Genomic DNA, 19,514 nt, shown 5'->3' with positions numbered 1-19,514 from the left:
TATTTTTGGTGGAGATGGGGTCTCACCATGTTGCTCAGGCTGGTCTCGAACTCCTGAGCCCAATCGATCCACCCACCTCGGCCTCCCAAAGTGCTGGGGTTATAGGCATGAGTCACCACAGCCAGCCAAAAATAGTGTTTCTTATAAATTACTCAGTTTCAGTTCTGTTATAAGCAACAGAAAAAGGATTAGGACACCCTCTTTGTTTATGTATCCTTTGACCTAGCACTTTTGCTCTACGAATTAAATTTACCCTAATGAATTAAAGCATTGTTTCTAATAGTGAGATTTTGAAACAGCCTGAAAGTTCAGCAATACAGGAATAGTATTCTTGTTCAACTGTATACAGTAGAGCCATTTAAAAGAATAAGGTGGCCGGGTCTAGTGGCTCACACCTTTAATCCCAGCACTTTGGGAGACTGAGGCGGGCAGATTGCCTTAGGTCAGGAGTTCGAGACCAGCCTGGCCAACGTGGTGAAACCCTGTCTCTACTAAAAATGCAAAAACTAGCTGGGCGTGGTGGCAGGTGCCTGTAATCCCAGCTACTCAGCAGGCTGAGGTAGGAGAATTGCTTGAACCCAGGAGACAGAGGTTGCAGTGAGCCAAGATAATGCCACTACACTCCAGCCTGGGTGACAAAGTGAGACTCCATCTCAAAAAAAAAATAATAATAATAAGGAATATTTTCTATACACCTGACAGAGAGTAATATGTATGTTACATCATTACATTTTTTTTTTTTTTTTTTTTTTTGAGACAGAGTCTCGCTCTGTCACCCAGGCTGGAGTGCAGTGGCCGGATCTCAGCTCACTACAAGCTCTGCCTCCCAGGTTTACGCCATTCTCCTGCCTCAGCCTCCCAAATAGCTGGGACTACAGGCGCCCGCCACCTCGCCCGGCTAGTTTTTTGTATTTTTAGTAGAGAGGGGGTTTCACCGTGTTAGCCAGGCTGGTCTCGATCTCCTGACCTCGTGATCCGCCCGTCTCGGCCTCCCAAAGTGCTGGGATTACAGGCTTGAGCCACCGTGCCCGGCCACATCATTACATTTAAAAAGTAAGGCGGGGCACAGTGGCTCACGCCTGTAATGCCAGCACTTTGGGAGGCTCAGGCGGGAGGATCACCTGAAGTCAGGAGTTCAAGACCAGCCTGGCCAACATGGTGAAACCCCATCTCTTCTAGAAATACAAAAACTTAGTTGGGTGGGCACCTGTAATCCCAGCTACTCGGGAGGCTGAGACAAAAGAATTGCCCGACCCCAGGAGGCAGAGGTTGCAGTGAGCTGAGATCATGCCATTGCATTCCAGCCTGGGCAACAGAGCGAGACTCCGTCTCAAAAAAAAAAAAAAGAATAGAATAGAGGTTACCAGGGGATAGGGGAGGGAGGAATAGGGAATTACTGCTTAATGGTTACAGAGTTTGTGATTTGGATGATGAAAAAGTTTTGAAAATACGTAGCAGTGATGGTTACACAACATTGTGAATATACTGAATGCCATTCTATTGTATACTTAAAAATACTTAAAATGGTATTTTTATTAAGACCACACTTAATAATATTTTAAGACCACTGTGACACGGTCCTTTACTTGAAAATTATTTTTGCTGTTAAAAATTAATGCTCAAAGTAGGGTTTCATATCGAAAGTTGTATAACTGTGTTTTCCATTAGCCTTATATTTATGTTTGTATATTTACAGGGTTAATGCCTCTTGGAAGTCAGGAGTCTTCAGACAGTCTAGCTGCAGAGATTGTTACACCTGAAATCAGGTAAGGAGATTGTGGTGTTCACATTTACACTGCACAGTATTCCTGGAGAAAACGTACTTCTCTACAATATGAAGAAGATCATTTCCTTATTCTTTCTAACCAACATTTTCAACATGAACTCAGTGTTAAATTTTTATGTTTTCAACATGTTAGAATCTTTCTTCTGCTGGCCCTATGGAAAATTGATTTGCTCACTTCAATAAGACAATCTTTCACACATACAAAGCCAATTATTATGTCCTAAGCTTGAGTATCCTCAGCAGACATTAAGCAATGAAGACATTTGGCCTGTAGACAATAGTTGTGCTTAGCTATCAGCATGCAAAATCATTAGTTATTAAGATTTGTCTGCTAACCGGCTGGGCTTGGTGGCTAACACCTGTAATCTCAGCACTTTGGGAGGCTGAGGTGGGCGGATCACAAGTTCAGGAGATCGAGACCATCCTAGCTAACATGGTGAAACCCTGTCTCTACTAAAAATACAAAAAATTAGCCAGGCGTGGTGGCAGGCACCTGTAATCCCAGGTACTTGGGAGGCTGAGGCAGGAAAATGATGTGAACCCAGGAGGCGGAGCTTGCAGTGAGCTGAGGTTGCGCCACTGCACTCCAGCCTGGGAGACAGAGCAAGACTCTGTCTCAAAAAAAAAAAAAAAAAAAAGATTTATCTGCTAACCACATGGAAAGGTCTGGGAAAGACATAATGCTATAGACAGGAGGAAATGACTCCCCATCTTAAACTACTCTTCCCTCAATCATACCTTATATTTTTTATTCATAGCATTTTTAAAATTCCATTTATTTATTTATTTATTTAGAAGCAAGGTCTTGCTCTGTCACCCAGGCTGGAGTGCAGTGGCGTGGTCACAGCTTACTGCAGCCTTGACCTTCTGGGCTCAAGCAATCCTCCTACCTCAGCCTGCTTAGTAGCTAGGATCTCAGGCACATGCCACCACGCCTGGCTATTTTTTGTAGAGACCGGGTTTTGCCATGTTTCCCAGGCTGGTCTTGAACTCCTTGAGCTGAAGTAATCCGCCTGCCTTGCCCTCCCAAAGTGCTGGGATTACAGGTGTAAACCACCGCACCCAGCCAGTTTCATTTATTTTTATGCATAACTAGCTTTATGTATAAAAATGAAAAATAAGGGGGGGAGACACCAAATGTCCATTAAAAGGAGACTGATTAATTCTGAATATTGCTTTTTACCTTTTTGGGGCCTATTTGCCCCTTTTTAAAATGGACACTGGCCTTGCTTCTTCATAAACTTCCTTGGTAGATACTAAATAACATTTATGTAAGGGTTTCATACACTGTAAAAGTTGAAATAAGCTTTCAAATACTTGTTGAATAAATGGAAACAATTTGTAGTTGTTGGTTAACATTTGTTTAAGAAGGACAAACGGGCCAGGCGCAGTGGCTCACTCCTGTAATCCTAGCACCTTGGGAGGTCAAGGTGGGTGGATCACCTGAGGTCAGAGTTCAAGACCAGCCTGACCAACATGGCGAAACCCTGTCTCTACTAAAAAAGTACAAAATTAGCTGGGTTTGGTGATGCATGCCTGTAATCTCAGCTACTCAGGAGGGTGAGGTAGGAGAATCACTTGAACCCAGGAGGCAGAGGTTGCAGTGAGCCGAGATCGCACCATTGCTCTCCAGTCTGGGCAACAAGAGCAAAAGTCCATCTCAAAAAAAAAAATAAGAAGAAGTACAAACAAAAGGCGTGTAAGGCAGCACCAAGTCTGGAAGTATCTTGTGTACCTTTTTCTTTTTTGCCATCTGATATGCTACTTTATAATTGAACTAATAAGATTTGTTGAATAAATGAACATATATTTATGAACGTTTATAAGTAAGTGGTTATGTCCAAAACAACTCACAATTTTTAAGGAAACGTATTGGTAATACAGTTGGTTTTTTAAACTAGGAACAATGATAGGTCAGGTGCGGTGGCTTACATGTGTAATGCCAGCGCTTTGGGAGGCCAGGGCAGGTGGATCACTTGAGGCTGGGAGTTCGAGACCATCCTGGCCAACATGGCAAAACCCCATCTCTACTAAAAATACAAAAAAATTAGCTGGGCATGCTAGCACATGCCTGAAATCCCAGGTACTCAGGAGGCTGAGGCACGAGAATCATTTGAACCTCTGAGGCAGGGTTGCAGTGAGCCTAGATGGCGCCACAGCACTCCAGCCTGGGTGACAGCTAGATTCTGTCTGCAAAAAAAAAAAAAAAAAAAAAAAAAAAAAAGAACAATGATGATAAAGATTCAGCAAATAGGGCTTTTCTGAGTATGACTAGATACAGATTAAAATATGCTCTGTGTCCAGAAGAGAACTATCAAGGAAAAATGATAAACTGGGATGAAAATTTTACAACATGTTTTAGATGATGGGTTAATATTTGATACTTTTCATTGAGTTAGAGTGTGGAGAAATTGGAAATCTCATAAACTAAAGGCAAAGGCAAAAGGTTAAAATGGTACAACCTTTCTTTTGAGGAGATTGGCAGGATGTCTAATCTCTGTTAGTCTAAAAGTGCACCTATCTTTTGACCCAAAAATTACTTTTCTGGGAGTTAATCCTAAGGAAATAACCAATGATATACAGAAAAGTATATTTATAAGGCTAATCTTATTAACTTGTTAAAGCTCAAAATTGGTAGCAATCTGAATGCCCAATAATTGGGTGTTTATTAAATAAGTAACGATTTTAATGCTATGTCATTTAAAATATCCAAGTATATTTAATGATGTAAAAAGATTGTGAAATTTTAGGTGTAAATAGCAGGTACCAATGTAATTTGTATTGTGTGATCCCGTTTGAAAAATGTTTGCATGTGAGTATACGTGCATAGAATTAGAAGGCTATATTTCAGCAGTAGTCATTTTGCACTATAGTTATGGAGGGTTTATATTTTCTTTTCATTTGTCTTCCTTACAAAGTGTGTGTTTACTTTGTAACTTTCTGAAAAATATAAAGTCCCTATTGCCCATACTGAGGCAGAAGAATTGCTTGAACCCAGGAGGCGGGGGTTGCAGTGAGCCAAGATCGTGCCACTGCACTTCAGCCTGGGTGACAGAGACGCCATCTCAAAAAAAAACAAGAAAGTCCCTGTTGCCCATAATAGAATACATCAAATTCTAAATAGTTGCTTGAATTAGATCACAGATTTGGTTCATCTTTTCAGTAGCAAAAGTAAAAGATTTATTATGTTTATAAAATAAGAGCATTGCGTGTATGTGCATGTTTCTTTCTTACTTTGATTTTTCTTTATCCACAAGAAGCTTTTCCACAGCTTTTCATAGTCTTTGGTATCTGTTCATACTGTCTTCATGGGGCCCCCTAAAGATGACCCTGTGTAGAGAAAAGAAGGAATTATATCTTCAACAAGTATGTCTTCATATGAACTAACATTTAATTATATCGTCCCTGCAGTAAATATGGTGGCAAGTTCTGTATGGATACTGTTTTTAATATCCCTTAATGTAAGCTTTTGGCATATACAGAGTCCAAAACAGTGCAGTCCGGTAACCTGATTGTAATGATCTGGCTTGTTTCAAGAATTTAATTTTACATATTACAGAAATTGGTAGTCTGAATGTCTTGAAATGATTCTTGTCGGATATAATATCTTGCCACCAAATGGTTGATAATTTAAGAGCATAGCACTAGAGATTATGTTCTCTAATAAGAATCAAATAACAGATAAATAAAATGCATTCATAGTTTAAATATTTAAATCAGGGAAGAAATAGGATTTTGAAATCATATTTATTACAAATCATTGTATTTAGAGACTGTATTATTTCTATAAAGAAAATATTTAAAACCTTAAATGTAATGTCTTTGCCAGCTATAATAGCTGAATTTGTTGCACTTTCTTTATTTTTCATTTCTGTTCTGGTATTAAATTTTAAGAGTGCTTAGCTGGATTTGATACCTGTGTTGTATATTGATGCACCAAATGACTGTGTATATAATATTTAGTTTTTATTTTGTTCATTCAGGGAGAAACTTATTCGTCTTCAGCATGAGAATAAGATGTTAAAGCTTAACCAAGAAGGTTCGGACAATGAAAAAATAGCCTTATTGCAGAGCCTTCTAGATGATGCAAATCTACGCAAGAATGAACTGGAGACAGAGAATAGGTAGAGTATTATAGGTGACCGCATCTGGCTATAAGTTTTCCCTATTTGCCTTGATTCTGAATCCCTTGAACAAAGAACTGGCAGGGCATGGTGGCTCACACCTGTAATCCCAGCACTTTGGGAGGCCGAGGAGGGCAGATCGCTTGAGCTCAGGAGTTTGAGACCAGCCTGGGCAACATGGTGAATGAAACTCCATCTCTACAAAAAATGCAAAAATTAGCCAGGCATGGTGGTGCATGCCTGTGGTCCCAGCTACTCAGGAGGCAGAGGTAGAAGGATCATTTGAGCCCAGGAGGTGGAGGTTGCAGTGAGCCAAGATCACACCACTGCACTCCAGCTTGAGCAATAGAGCAAAACTCTGTCTCAAAAACAGAAAAAACACACACACACAAAACAAAACAAAAAAACCAACAACAAAGATCTGAATTGTAGTTTGAAAAATGGCCATGTGCTGTTCTCTTTCCCTTTAAGAGAACTTGAATCCATTTCTTCACTTTTGGGCAGACTTGCCAAAAAACATTGGGCTTTTTTAGAATGGTGTCCTCTTTACTTCTTCATGCAAAATGATACCAACTCTACCATTTATCCTTTCTAATCACTAATTAAAACTAGAGGATTTTAAAAAATCTGATAATTCAGTCTTTCACAAGAATTTCAGTTCACAGTTGTTGTCGGGCTAATAGAGTTTACCATTTCCACAGGAGTGTGCTGGAGCTCTGTTGGTGTGGGGAGAGCAGTAGCTCCCTCGTAATTGGATTGACAAAGCATTTTTCTTCTAATCTGTTATTTATTGTGACCCTAAAAGGAACTAATTCATCTTAGGAACAACTGACTTATTTTGAAAGTTTAGAATCTGCAAAATTGCTGTGACAGTTGTACACATCCTACCCTTCTTCCTGTAGCTTTACATTTTAAAGCTACTAAGATAGAATCAACAAACAGTGTAAATCAGTATAAATGCTAGAGTGATTATAAGAGCACCATCAAGCATAAACAGAAGGAGAAAATTTTACATCAACTCTTAGGAGTCTAGAGAATGAGGGATTTTTTAAAGTACTCAGAAAAAGTGGGAAGTGGAGACAGTGGAGCGGGGGAGATTGCAGGAGCAACTGGCGGGCGGGCAGTCCCTCTGGTGCAAGTGTCTTGATGTTCGCCTCATTCATCTTTTGCCTCTGGGTTGTATTTTAGTCAGGAAAGTCTCTCCCTACCCTGATATTTTTTTAGTGAGAAAACACCCACAACTTTCTTCATACTGCTTTGCATTGTTTCTCACAGGCTTTATAATTATTGCTCTTTTTCCCTGAGACAGGACAGCCAATTGTCATTTATACAGTGTCCTTGTCTGTGGATGACTAATCACCACCCAAGTTCCTGTGTGACTTACTGCTGGGTACAACTTAGTGTTGTGATTGTTTCTTAAATTACAACACCGATGATGAATAACTTAGATTATGGTTGACTATGATCTATAATGATAATAACAGGTAATATTTACTAAGCACCTGTTTGTCTCAGGCATTGTGCTAGGTGTCTTAAATATGCTTTCTTACTTTATGAAAGTTTTACAGATGAGGGAACTCAGACTCAGACCGTGACTGCCTGACTCCAAAGCCTCCATACCTAATCCATACCCTGTTTCTTGCCAATTTATCTTGTACTGTGTTTGCACAATATTTATTCCTTTTCCTGTCTTCCTCTCACAGGATGTTTTTTGTCCTAAGTGACTTACCCTAAGTTTGTTCTTACTGAATTTAATGAGTATTTATATTACCTTGACTCTAGCTTAATATCCTACTAGTTTACAACATTGGGTCCCACTGAGTCTGTTACAGTTTGCTCACTGCCCATGTATATCACCTGTCAGAAAGCAAAGTCTGTCATAGACCTCTAAAGTCCTTTCCAATTAGTTTTCCCAAGAGCGAGCACTTTAGCATATCTGTAATACCTGCCAGTCCTCAAACAATATTAGAAGAGGGTGGAGGGTTGAGAGGGAAGCCACATCAGGATTCCCCAGGAATTCTGCCAAAGTAGACCTGATCTTGTTTCTGTACCTCTCAGAGTGTACTATAATCTCAAGTGCACCCTGTCCCTGCATCCCACAGCTGTATGTATTCAGCAATTAGACTTTGATTAAAATGTTAACTATCTCAATCCCTGAAGTGTGGGAGAAAGAAGGTAGAGGCAATTCACATTGATAGAATACCTGCAATGTGCAGGGGCTCTGCTAGGCACACTTTAGTCTATTAAACAACACCATGAGGTAGGCATCATAATCCTCATTTATTTTGTAGATGAACTTTTTATTTTTTTTATTTTTGTGGGTACCTAGTAGGTATATATATTTATGAGTTACATGACATAGTTTGATACAGGCATGCAGTGCATAATAATCATATTGGAGTAAACGGTGTATCCATCCTCTCAAGCATTTATCATTTATGTTATGAACAATCCCATTATACTTTCGTTATTTTTAAATGTACAATTACATTATTTATTACTATAGTCACTTTGTTGTGCTAGCAAATACTAGGTCTTATTCATTCTTTCTATTTTTATGTGCCCATTAACCTCTTCCCATTACCCTTCTTAGCCTCTGGTAACCATCCTTCTACTTTCAAGCTCCATGAATTTAATTTTTTTAATTTTTAGCTCCCACAAATAAGTGAGAGCATGTGAAGTTTGTCTTCCTGTGCCTGTTATTTCATTTAACATAATGACCTTCAGTTTCATGCATGTTTTTACAAATGATAGGATTTCATTCTTTTTTATGGCTAAATAGTGCTACATTGTGTTCTGCATCTACATATACCACATTTTCTGTGCCTATTAATTTTTTTATTTTATTTTATTTTTTTGAGACAGGATCTCACTCTGTCACCCAGGCTGGAGTGCAGTGGTATGATCACACTCAACCTCCCAGGCTCAAGCTATCCGTCCATGTCAGCCTCTGAGTAGCTGGGACTATAGGTGTACACCACTATGCCTGGCTGATTTTTTAATTTTCTGGAGAGACAGGATCTCCCTGTGTTGCCCAGGCTGGTTTCAAACTCCTGGACTCAAGGGATCCTCCCACCTCAGCATCCCAAAGTGCTGGCATTATAGGCATGAACCACCATGTCCAGCCTCTTTTGAGATATAAATATCTGTTTAGAATAAATATGTTTAGATCTTTTGTCTTTTTTTTTTTTTTTTTTTTTTTTTTTTTGAGGATCTCACTCCTTCACCCAGGCTGGAGTACAGTGGCACAATCACAGCTCACTGCTGCCTTGACAGCCCGGGCTCAAGTGATCCTCCCACCTCATCTTCCAAGTGACTGAGATTACAGGCATGTGCCACCATGCCCAGGTAATTTTTTCTATTTTTTTGTAGAGATGGGGTTTTGCCATGTTGCCCAGGCTAGTCTTAAACACCTGGGCTCAAGCAATCCACCCACCTTAGCCTCCCAAAGTGCTGGGATTACAGGGATGAGACACCATGCCCGGCCCTCCTTGTGCCTATTTTTAAAATTGGGTTATTAGAGTTTTTCCTGTAGAGTTGTTTGAGCTCCTTATATATTCTGGTTAGTCATCCCTTGTGAGATGGGGAGTTTGCATGTATTTTCACCCATTCTGTTGGATGTCTCTCACTTCGTTGGTGGTTTCCTTTGCTGTGCAGAAGCTTTTTAATTTGATATGATCCCATTTGTTCCTTTTTGCTTTGGTTCCCTGGACTTATGGAGCATTACTCAAGAAATCTTTGTCCACACCAATGTCCAGGGAGCATTTCTCCAGTTTCATTTTATTATTTTCAGGTCTTCGATTTAAATCTTTGATCCATTTTGATTGGATTTTTGTATATTGCAAGAGATAGGGGGTCTAGTTTCATTATTTTGCATAATGATATCCAGTACCATTTATTGAAGAGACTGCCCTTTCCCCAGAGTTAAGTTCTTGGCATCTTTGTTAAAATAAGTTCACTGTAGATGTATAGATTTATCTCTGACTTCTCTATTCTGTTCCACTGGTCTGTGTGTCTGTTTTTATGTAAGTGCCGTGCTGTTTTGGTTACTATAGGTCTGTAGTATAATTTGAACTCAGGTAACATGATTCCTCCAGTTTTGTTCTTTTTGCTTAGAATAGCTTTGGTTATTCTGGGTAGTTTGTGGTTCCGTATAGATTTTAGGATTGTTTTTTCTATTTCTGTGAAGAATATCATTGGTATTTTAATAGGGATTATTTTGAATCTATAGATAGCTTTGGGTAGTATGGATTTTGTTGTTGTTGTTGTTGTTGTTGTTGTTTTGGGGTTGGAGTCTGTCTCTGTCGCCCAGGCTGGAGTGCACTGGCACTATCTCAGCTCTTTGCAACCTCCACCTCCCAGGTTCAAGCGATTCTCTTGCCTCAGCCTCCTGAGTAGTTGGGACTATAGGCATGAGCCACTACACCCAGTTAATTTTTGTGTTTTTAGTAGAGACAGGGTTTTGCCCTGTTGGCCAGGCTGGTCTCAAACTCCTGACCTCAGGTGATCCACCCACCTCAGCCTTCCAAAGTGCTGGGATTACAGGCGTGAGCCACCATGCCTGGCCAACAATAGGCCAAAGTATGGCACTTGGACATACTGAGTACTTTGTTGTTGTTGTTGTTTTTTCCTTTCAGTGGAGAACTGGGTCTCACTAAATTGCCCAGGCAGGTCTCACACTCATGGGCTCAAGCTGTATCATCCTACCTCTGCCTCCCTAAGAGCTAGGATTACCGATGTGAGCCACTGCACCCAGCATGGACATTTTAACAATACTGGTTCTTCTAATTCATGAACATAGAATATCTTTCCATTTTTTTGTGTCTTCAATTTCTTGCATCAGTGTTTTATAGTTTTAATTGTAGAGATCATTCACTTCTTTGCTTAATTCCTAGGTATTTTATTTTAGCTGTAGTGATCATAAATGGGATTCTTGATTTCTTTTTCAGATTGTTTGCTGTTGGCCTATATAAATGTTACTGATTTTTGGCTGGGCCTGGTGTTTCATGCCTGTAATCCCAGTACTTTGGGAGGCTGAGGCGGGTGGATCACTAGTTTAGGAGATCGAGACCATCCCAGCTAACACAGTGAAACCCTGTCTCTACTAAAAATACAAAAAATTAGCCGGGCATGATGGTGGGCACCTATAGTCCCAGCTACTCGGGAGGCTGAGGCAGGAGAATTGCATGAACCCAGGAGGTGCAGCTTGTAGTGAGCTGAGATCGTGCCACTGCACTCCAGCCTGGGTGACAGAGTGAGACTCTGTCTCAAAAAAAAAAAAAAAAAAAAAAAGACATGTTACTGATTTTTGGCCAGGTGCGGTGGCTCTTGCCTGTAATCCCAGCACTTTGGGAGGCTGAGGTGGGAGGATCGAGACCATCCTGGCCAACATGATGAAGCCCAGCTCTACTAAAAATACAAAAATTAGCTAGGTGTGGTGGTGCATGCCTGTAGCCCCAGCTACTCAGGGGGTTGAGGCAGGAGAATTGCTTGAACCCCGGAGGCGGAGGTTGCAGTGAGCCGAGATCATGCCACTGCCCTGCAGCCTGGCCACAGAGTGAGACCCTGTCTCAAAAAAAAAAAAAGAAAGAAATGTTACTGATTTTTGTATGTTGATTTGTAATTTGACTTCTTCCTTTCTTAATTAGATGCCCTTTATTTCTTTCTCTTGTCTGATTGCTCTAGCTAGGACTTCTGGTACTGTGTTGAATAACAGGATGATAGTGAGCATCCTTGTCCTGTTCCTGATCTTAGAGGAAAGACTTTCAGTTTTTCCTCATTCAGTATGATACTAGCTATGGGTCTTTCGTATGTAACTTTTATTATATTGAGGTATGTTCCTTTTATACCCAGTTGTTTGAGAGTTTTTATATAAATTGTTGAATTTTATCAAATGCTTTTTCAACATCAATTGAAATGATCGTATGGTTTTTGTCCTTTATTCTGTTGATATAATGTGTCACATTAGTTGGTATGAGGATGTTGAACCATCCTTGCATACCTGGGATCAATCCCATTTGGTCATAATAAATGATCTTTTTAATGTGTTGTTGAATTTGGTTTGCAGTATTTTATTGAGGATTTTTGCATCAATATTCATTAGTTATATTGGCCTATACTTATATGTATATATATTTTTTTAAGACAGGATCTTACGCTGTCGCTCAAGCTGGAGTGCAGTAACTTAGTAGCGCCAGGTTTTCACCATGTTGGCCAGGCTGGTCTCAAACTCTTGACATCAAGTGATCCACCTGCCTTGGCCTCCCAAAGTGTTGGGATTACAGGCGTGAGCCACTGTGCCTGGCCTATAGTTTGTTTTGTTTGTTTGTTTGTTTTTTCTTTTGATGCATCTTTGTCTCATTTTCGTATCAGGATAATACTTGCCACATAGAATGAGCTTGGAGGTATTCCTTCTTCCTCTATTTTTCAGAATAGTTTGAGTAGGATTGGTATTAGTTCTTCTTTAAATGTTTTATAGAATTTGCCAGTGAAGTCATCGGATCTGGGGCCTTTCTTTATTGGGAGACTTTTTATTATGGCTTCCATCTTGTTACTTGCTATTAGTCTGTTCAGGTTTTGGATTTTTTCATGATTCAATCTTGGTAGATTGTATGTGTCTAGGAATTTATTCATTTCTTCTAGATTTTTCAATTTTTTGGCATATAGTTGCTCATAATAACCAGTAATTCTTTGAATTTCTCTGATATCAGTTTTGATGTCTCATTTGTCATCTCTGATTTTATTTATTTGGGTCTTCTCTCTTTTTTTCTTAGTCTGGCTAAAGGTTTGTCAATTTATCTTTTTTAAAAACTGGTTTTTGTTTTGTTGCTCTTCTGTATTGTTTTCTTCATTTCAAATTCATTTATTTCTGCTCTGATCCTTATTTATTTATTTATTTATTTATTTATTTATTTAGAGACAGAGTCTCACTCTGTCACCCATGCTGGAGTGTAGTGGCACGATGGCTCACTGCAACCTCCACCTCCTGGGTTCAAGCTATTCTCTTGCCTCAGTCTCCAGAGTAGCTGGTACTACAGGCGTGCACCACCACCCCTGGCTAATTTTTGTATTTTTAGTTGAGATGGGGTTTCACCATGTTGGCCAGGCTTGTCTCAAACTCCTAACCTCAAGTGATCCAACCACGTTGGCCTCCCAAAGTGCTAGGGTTACAGGTGTGAGCCACCACGCCCACCCTGCTCTTATCTTTATTATTTCTTCTACTAATTTTGTGTTTTGTTTGCTTTTCCTTTTCTAGTTCTTTAAGTGGCATTGTTAGGTTGTTTATTTGAAGTTTTTCTCTTTCTTGATGTAGATACTTATGCCTATAAATTTCCCTCTTACTACGGCTTTTGCTGTATCCCATAGGTTTTGGTATGTTGTGTTTCCATTATCATTTGTTTCAATAAATTTTTCAGTTTCCTTCTTGATTTCTTCATTGACCCACTGGTCATTCAGGAACATATTGTTGAATTTCCATGTGTTTGTATAGTTTCCAAAATTTCTTTTGTTCCTGATTTCTAGTTTTACTGTGTTCAGAGAAGATGCTTGATATTATTTCAGTTTTTTTAGTATTTTATAGATGTACTTTTTTCATAAATATTTTACTTATATTTATGTTACTTACATACTTCATACTTTAACAGTTCCACTACTATTTTTGCTCACCTATTCCCCATTGAGAGAATTTAGCTGTTTTTAAACCATTCCAAAGACCATCTTGATACACACTGGATTGTGTTTTATGATGTTTACAATGGCTTCCACCTAGTAGGCTTACAATATTGTTTGATGAAATAATCTCAAAAATGACTAAGATGGATAGTTGAAATAATCTTTTAGTTGGATACATATTTCCACTTTGCTTTCTGAAAAGACTGAACAGTATTACGGTATTACTAGTAATGTGTTTATGGACCTGTGTCCCCATATTGAATGTGGATTTTTCAGATAATTTATCCTTTTGTTACTCAAAACCACTCAGATTTTTTTACCTTGATGTGAAAAAGTTATTATAGCTTTAATTACATTTTTATTGTGATCCTTTCTAAATTATAAACCTATAATGTCTTGTAATTTAAGTAAAAAAATTTCTCATTAAACTTTTTGGCTATTTGGATTCTAAACACTTGTTGTCTTGTTTTCTCCTTAATTTGGAGCAGTCTGGCTTCTACTACTACCATTTCACGAAAGTATTCCTTACTAAGATAACTGGTCATCTCTTAAATGGCCAATCCCGTAGCAGCACTCAAGACTTTATCTTTCCTCATCTTTCTACTATATTCAGTGTTGTTATTCAGTTCCCCCTTCTTCAAATTTTTTATTTCAATAATGGCCTTCTCTTATATTCTCTGTCATTCTCTGATATTCTTCAGGGTGAGGTTCCTCTTTCTACTCCTTGGTTGATCCACCACGGGCCATCTTTGTTAGTCTTTTACACTGTTTTTCACACTCTTTCTAGACAATATCATTTTTGCTCATGGCCTCAGTTAACTCCAAATGGCTCCCAAATCTGTATGTTCAACTCAGGTTTCTCTTTGCTTTAGATTAAGGTATCTAGCTGTTTGACAAATTTCTAGGCATTTCATTTTCAACAAATGTAAAATCAGATCCCTATATTTCTTTCTTATCCTGTTCCTTTTGTCTTACCTTCTCAGTGAATACCAAAACCTTGTATTCTTTTGCCTTTTCTCAAGATAGTTCCTCCTCTGTCCCTTTCTATTTCCTCCTCTGTCCTTTTCTATTTCAGGCATATTTAGTAATAATAATAGTAATAATAGCATTCTCTCATCTTCATGCCTGCTCTTGAACATTTTAAATAATATCTTCCATTGTAAAACCAAAGTGATCTGTCTGACATGCTACCTGTATGATCTGTCTAACCATGTTTTCCCTTCTTGCAATACTTCAGTATCACCCAACACCTTTGGAAGTAAGCTAGTCTCCTGAATGTTGCATCATGACCTAGAGAATTTATGAAAGTCAAACCATGGGCTGGGCGCAGTGGCTTATACCTGTAATCCCAGCACTTTGTGAGGCTGAGGTGGGTGGATCACCTGAGGTCAGGAGTTCGAGACCACCCTGACCAACATAGTAAAACCCTATCTCTACTAAAAATACAAAAATTAGCCAGTCGTGGTGGTGCGCATCTGTAATCCCAACTACTCAGGGGGCTGAGGCATGAGGATTGGTTGAGCCTGGGAGGCGGAGGTTGCAGTGACCTGAGATTGCACCATTGCACTCCAGGCTGGGCGACAGAGGGAGACTCCATCTCAAGAAAAAAAAAAAGAAAAAAAGAAAAAGATAAAAGAAAGTCAAACTGTGGAGTCAGCATTATTTAAGGTTGTCTGAGTTATTCCAGTTTCAGCTTGAGGCTTGCTGATTACAGGGTAATCCCAGCAGACACTTTGTATTCCATACATGGTTGTGCTGATCTCCTTTTCCCCAGTTTCTCTCCAGCCATTCTTCCTCTCATAACATACTCATCATCATACCATTCCTGAATTCACTGCATCTTCTTATTTTTCTGCATACTTTGGACATACTGACCTCTGTCTTGAATCTCCTTTCCACTCATAACCCACAGATGTTTTATTTATTATTCTAGTCTCATTTCAAGTCCAGTGTATTTTAACTCGTCCAGAGAGTTACTGTTTCTTTGACCAACTATCAGTTTTATATGCATCTATGTACCACTTGGAAGTTTTTATCTGATTGTATTTTATTTGTTTACACTTTTTCCTCCCCACTGGGCTTTAATTCCATGAGGGCAGGGATCTTTTGTGTGTGTGTGTGTGTGTGTGTGTGTGTGTGTGTGTGTGTGTGTGAGGCAGGGTCTCACTCTGTTGCCCAGACTGGAGTGCAGTGGCACGAACACAGCTCACTTCAGCCTCGACCTCCTGGGCTCAAGCAATCTTCCTACCTCATCCCCACAAGTAGCTGAGACTTACAGGTGCTCACCACCATGCCTGACTGATTTTTGTATTTTTGGTAGAGATGGGGTTTCACCATGTTGGCCAGGCTGGTCTCAAACTCCTGAGCTCATACAGTCTGTCTACCTCGGCCTCCCAAAGTGCTGGCATGGGCCACCATGCCCTGCCTGAGTGCAGAGATCTTTTAATACTAATGCTGAGCACAGTCCTTGAGACATAGTCTTCATAAACATGTATTGAAGTGAATTTCAGAGAAATATGCATAACTACATTGGTTCTAAAATATGTGCCCACCCAAACACTGTGTTAGAAGTCATCATTCGAAATTTCAAGCAATACCAAAAATAATCAGAAAAGTAAGCTGCCACTCATGACATTAGGCCACTACTATACTACTACTGCTATAACATGAGACTTTATTTTGTTAATTATACTTTCTAACTGATATGACAACCTAAGGAAAAAAGGCATACATAAGTCACTACTTGGAAAATTAATGTACATTTCATTTCTAGGCTGGTGAATCAAAGACTTCTGGAAGTACAGTCACAAGTTGAAGAATTACAAAAATCTTTACAGGATCAAGGCTCAAAAGCAGAAGATGTAAGTTTTAATATGTACCAACCATGGTCCGTCAGTTTCACAATGTTGAGAAATAACTTTATTTTTTATTTGATGTTTTTTATCAAAATAATTTAGTGTTATATTGGTTATAGAAAAGAAACAGTGTTTTCCTTTTTACTAACATTCCTTATAAAAAGCACCAGATCTGTCTCTTCAGATTAACTCTGCTGGGAATTAGAAATTCATTTCTAGTTACCAACTGAGGAATTAATTGAGGCTTTATGCTCAACTCAGTGTTCAAAGATGAAGTATAGGGTTTTTCCCCTTTGGTCAAAAAAAATTGCTAGTGGGAATTTGGAATGTTCAAGTAGAAATTTTTAATATAAAAGTGATTTTAAGAAAATACTGCTGTCCCTAGAATTGCATTTTCTCTAAATCTCTGAATCCCTCTTACTCCTTCTGTTCCCCAACACTGGCCCTTTTTTTACATCCCCCAGCACTCTGCATCTCTGTCACAACTCTGCACACTTGCACTAGAATAGTGTAAATGTATCAGCCAAGGACTGCCTTTCTTCACACCTGCGTTTTAACCTTCTATCACAGTACTTAGGTAGCACATAGTCGTCTATCTCTGGCAAAAGTGTAAGTCAAATTTTGCAAATCCTTTATGTTCAATGAACAGTAAACAACAGAGCTAAGACTTAAAGAGTGTTCAAAAATAATGTAAAGAGGAGAAAAAACAAAATTTTGGTGATCAGTCTTTGCTTCAACCAGATGTTTTGTTTCTTTCCTGTTACCAGTGTAATTTGCTGTAAACTCTGGCATTTGAGCATAAATGTTTGTTTCCATTGATAGAGTCATTTTGGAGGATTAACTTCAAAACTATAGATGTAGCCAATTCCATTTGGCCTTTTTAACATAAGAGGATATAAAAACAAAAGGAACCAAAGAAAGGGAGTTAAGTATGTTACTTAAAATTTGTGAATACTAGATACAAAAAGCTCATCCATGGCCTAGCTTAATGAGTTTCTCCAGACATCATCTTGTGTATATTGGTAACATGTTCTTCATTCTAACATGAGTGATGTTAGCTCATCCCTTAATCAATGCGTTGGCAGTCCTTGTTAGATTCCCAGATTGATTTCTGATTCCTAAAATTGTCACCAACGTTTAAACTTCCGTATGCCCTTATTAAAATTTAAAACATGTTTTTATTCAAAATGCTAAATCACAAAGAGGTGAAACAAAACTACATGAGTGTATTAAAATATTACTAAGCCTAATTAAGTATCTTAGAGATGAACTGAATGGGGCAACATTTCTTAATTCAGTGAAATCACTAGGTCCTTTAAACTGAGATAAATGTAAAATCCATTCTGGTCTCTAAAAGTCTGAGGAGACTTTTATTGATTTGTTATGGGAGTGAGGGAAGGGCATGTGGTACATGGGAAGTAAAAATGGTGAAATATCAGAATCAACTTAAACTTCAGTGTTACAATGATGGCCATTGTGCATGGTTCTCTTACATTAAAACATAAAAGCATTTATTCTTCAAAAGATAATTTGGCATAGCTTGATTAGGTATCACTATGGTAATCAAATCTAATTAAATATGCTGTGGGCCATTACTTTAACAGAACGTATTTCAGAAGTGAGATGCCAGCCGTGTCAAGTACTATTTACATAAACTCGTCCATTTATTTGATTGTCCAGATGCCAATGTCTTACTGTAAACTAAGCAGAACTTTGCTCTGAGCTCTTTTCTATATGTAGAAAAGATTCAGATAGCTGAAACCGTGCCTCCAAATGGCTTAGAGAAATAAATAGTACAGTACAGGATATATGGTTCTTGCCCCAGCAAATATTTTTATGTTTTTGTCTTACTTTTCTCTTTCTCTAACTTAAGAGTGTTGCATCTCGGGAATGTACAACACATAAAGCAACCTGCCAAAGGAAGTGGTCTCCTCTGGAGAAGAACAACATAACTTCTGCCAGCTTCTGTTATCAAAAGCACAGTCCTTTCATGTAATCTTAAGTCAGAGTAGAAGGGGTTGCACATTTTTATTATTATTTTTATGTAATTTGTTTTTAGCATGGAAGCAGAAAAACATTGTTATATCCAGCCATATGGATAATTTGAGCTAGCCACAATATATAAAACTTTAGAACACAAGACAGGATGAGGAGACAGTAGAAAAAAGAAAAATGTACATTTCTTTTAAAAAAGTGCATATCTTGGGCTGGGCACAGTGGCTCACGCCTGTAATCCTAGCACTTTGGGAGGCCGAGGTAGGCGGATCATGAGGTCAGGAGATTGAGACCATCCTGATTAACACGGTGAAACACCGTCTCTACTAAAAATACATAAAAAATTAGCCGGGCATAGTGGTGGGTGCCTGTAGTCCCAGCTACTCGGGAGGCTGAGGCAGGAGAATGGCGTGAACCCGGGTGACAGATCTTGCAGTGAGCAGAGATTGTGCCACTGCACTCCAGCCTGGGCAACAGAGCGAGACTCCATCTCAAAAAAAAAAAAAAAAAAAGTGCATATCTTTTATTTCTGTTCATGAATTACTAAATCGTTCCTTCTCTTGGCTGCTGTGTTTGCTTCATACTAATTTGTCCTCTCTGTCTCTTGGCATGGTTTCTGCTCAAGGCTATTGTAAGTATGGCTTCCTTTTCATTTTTATATAGTGAGCAGTTTTTAGATTTAGACTGCCATCATAGTTGATGGTATGGAAAATTTTATTAAGGTAGTTTTGTACAAAATGAATATCTGGATTACTTGCCTTGTAGGTTTAGGACCTTTACAATTAAGATACTTAAAGGTTATCGAACTCTTAAAGAGTCAACCGACAAGAAGTCTGCTCTTGGTTTTATTCCCCATTCCACTCCTGTTCCATCCCATTATTATAATTAATTCATTTATATAAATTATCTTGATACAGTCTACCCTCCTTCTGCCCCGTGCTTTGGTAGGAACAGTCTTCAGTTTGGAGAGGCACTGCAGCATAGGAAGCATGGAGTTGAAGGCCATGCATGGACTCTGGGGTCTGGCAGACCTGGGTTTTGGATCTGCCACTTGAAAGCTACTAAATGTTCTCCAGCCTGTCC

General features: G+C 38.9%; 1 protein-coding gene across 1 annotated transcript in view; it reads left to right on the top strand.

The window, feature by feature from the left end:
• The window catches only part of HOOK3 (hook microtubule tethering protein 3), a 137,895-nt gene that overhangs the window by 88,704 nt on the left and 29,677 nt on the right, over positions 1–19,514 (top strand). Inside the window, exons 14-16 of the mRNA XM_050800387.1 lie at positions 1,697–1,766; positions 5,770–5,910; positions 16,355–16,442. Coding sequence (XP_050656344.1) covers positions 1,697–1,766; positions 5,770–5,910; positions 16,355–16,442 — 299 coding nt within the window. The remainder of the gene's footprint in view (positions 1–1,696; positions 1,767–5,769; positions 5,911–16,354; positions 16,443–19,514) is intronic.

This window comes from Macaca thibetana, chromosome 8, assembly GCF_024542745.1.
Source record: "Macaca thibetana thibetana isolate TM-01 chromosome 8, ASM2454274v1, whole genome shotgun sequence".
In the NCBI taxonomy this organism is placed as follows: Eukaryota; Metazoa; Chordata; class Mammalia; order Primates; family Cercopithecidae; genus Macaca; species Macaca thibetana.
This window is presented reverse-complemented; position numbering and strand designations above follow the sequence as displayed.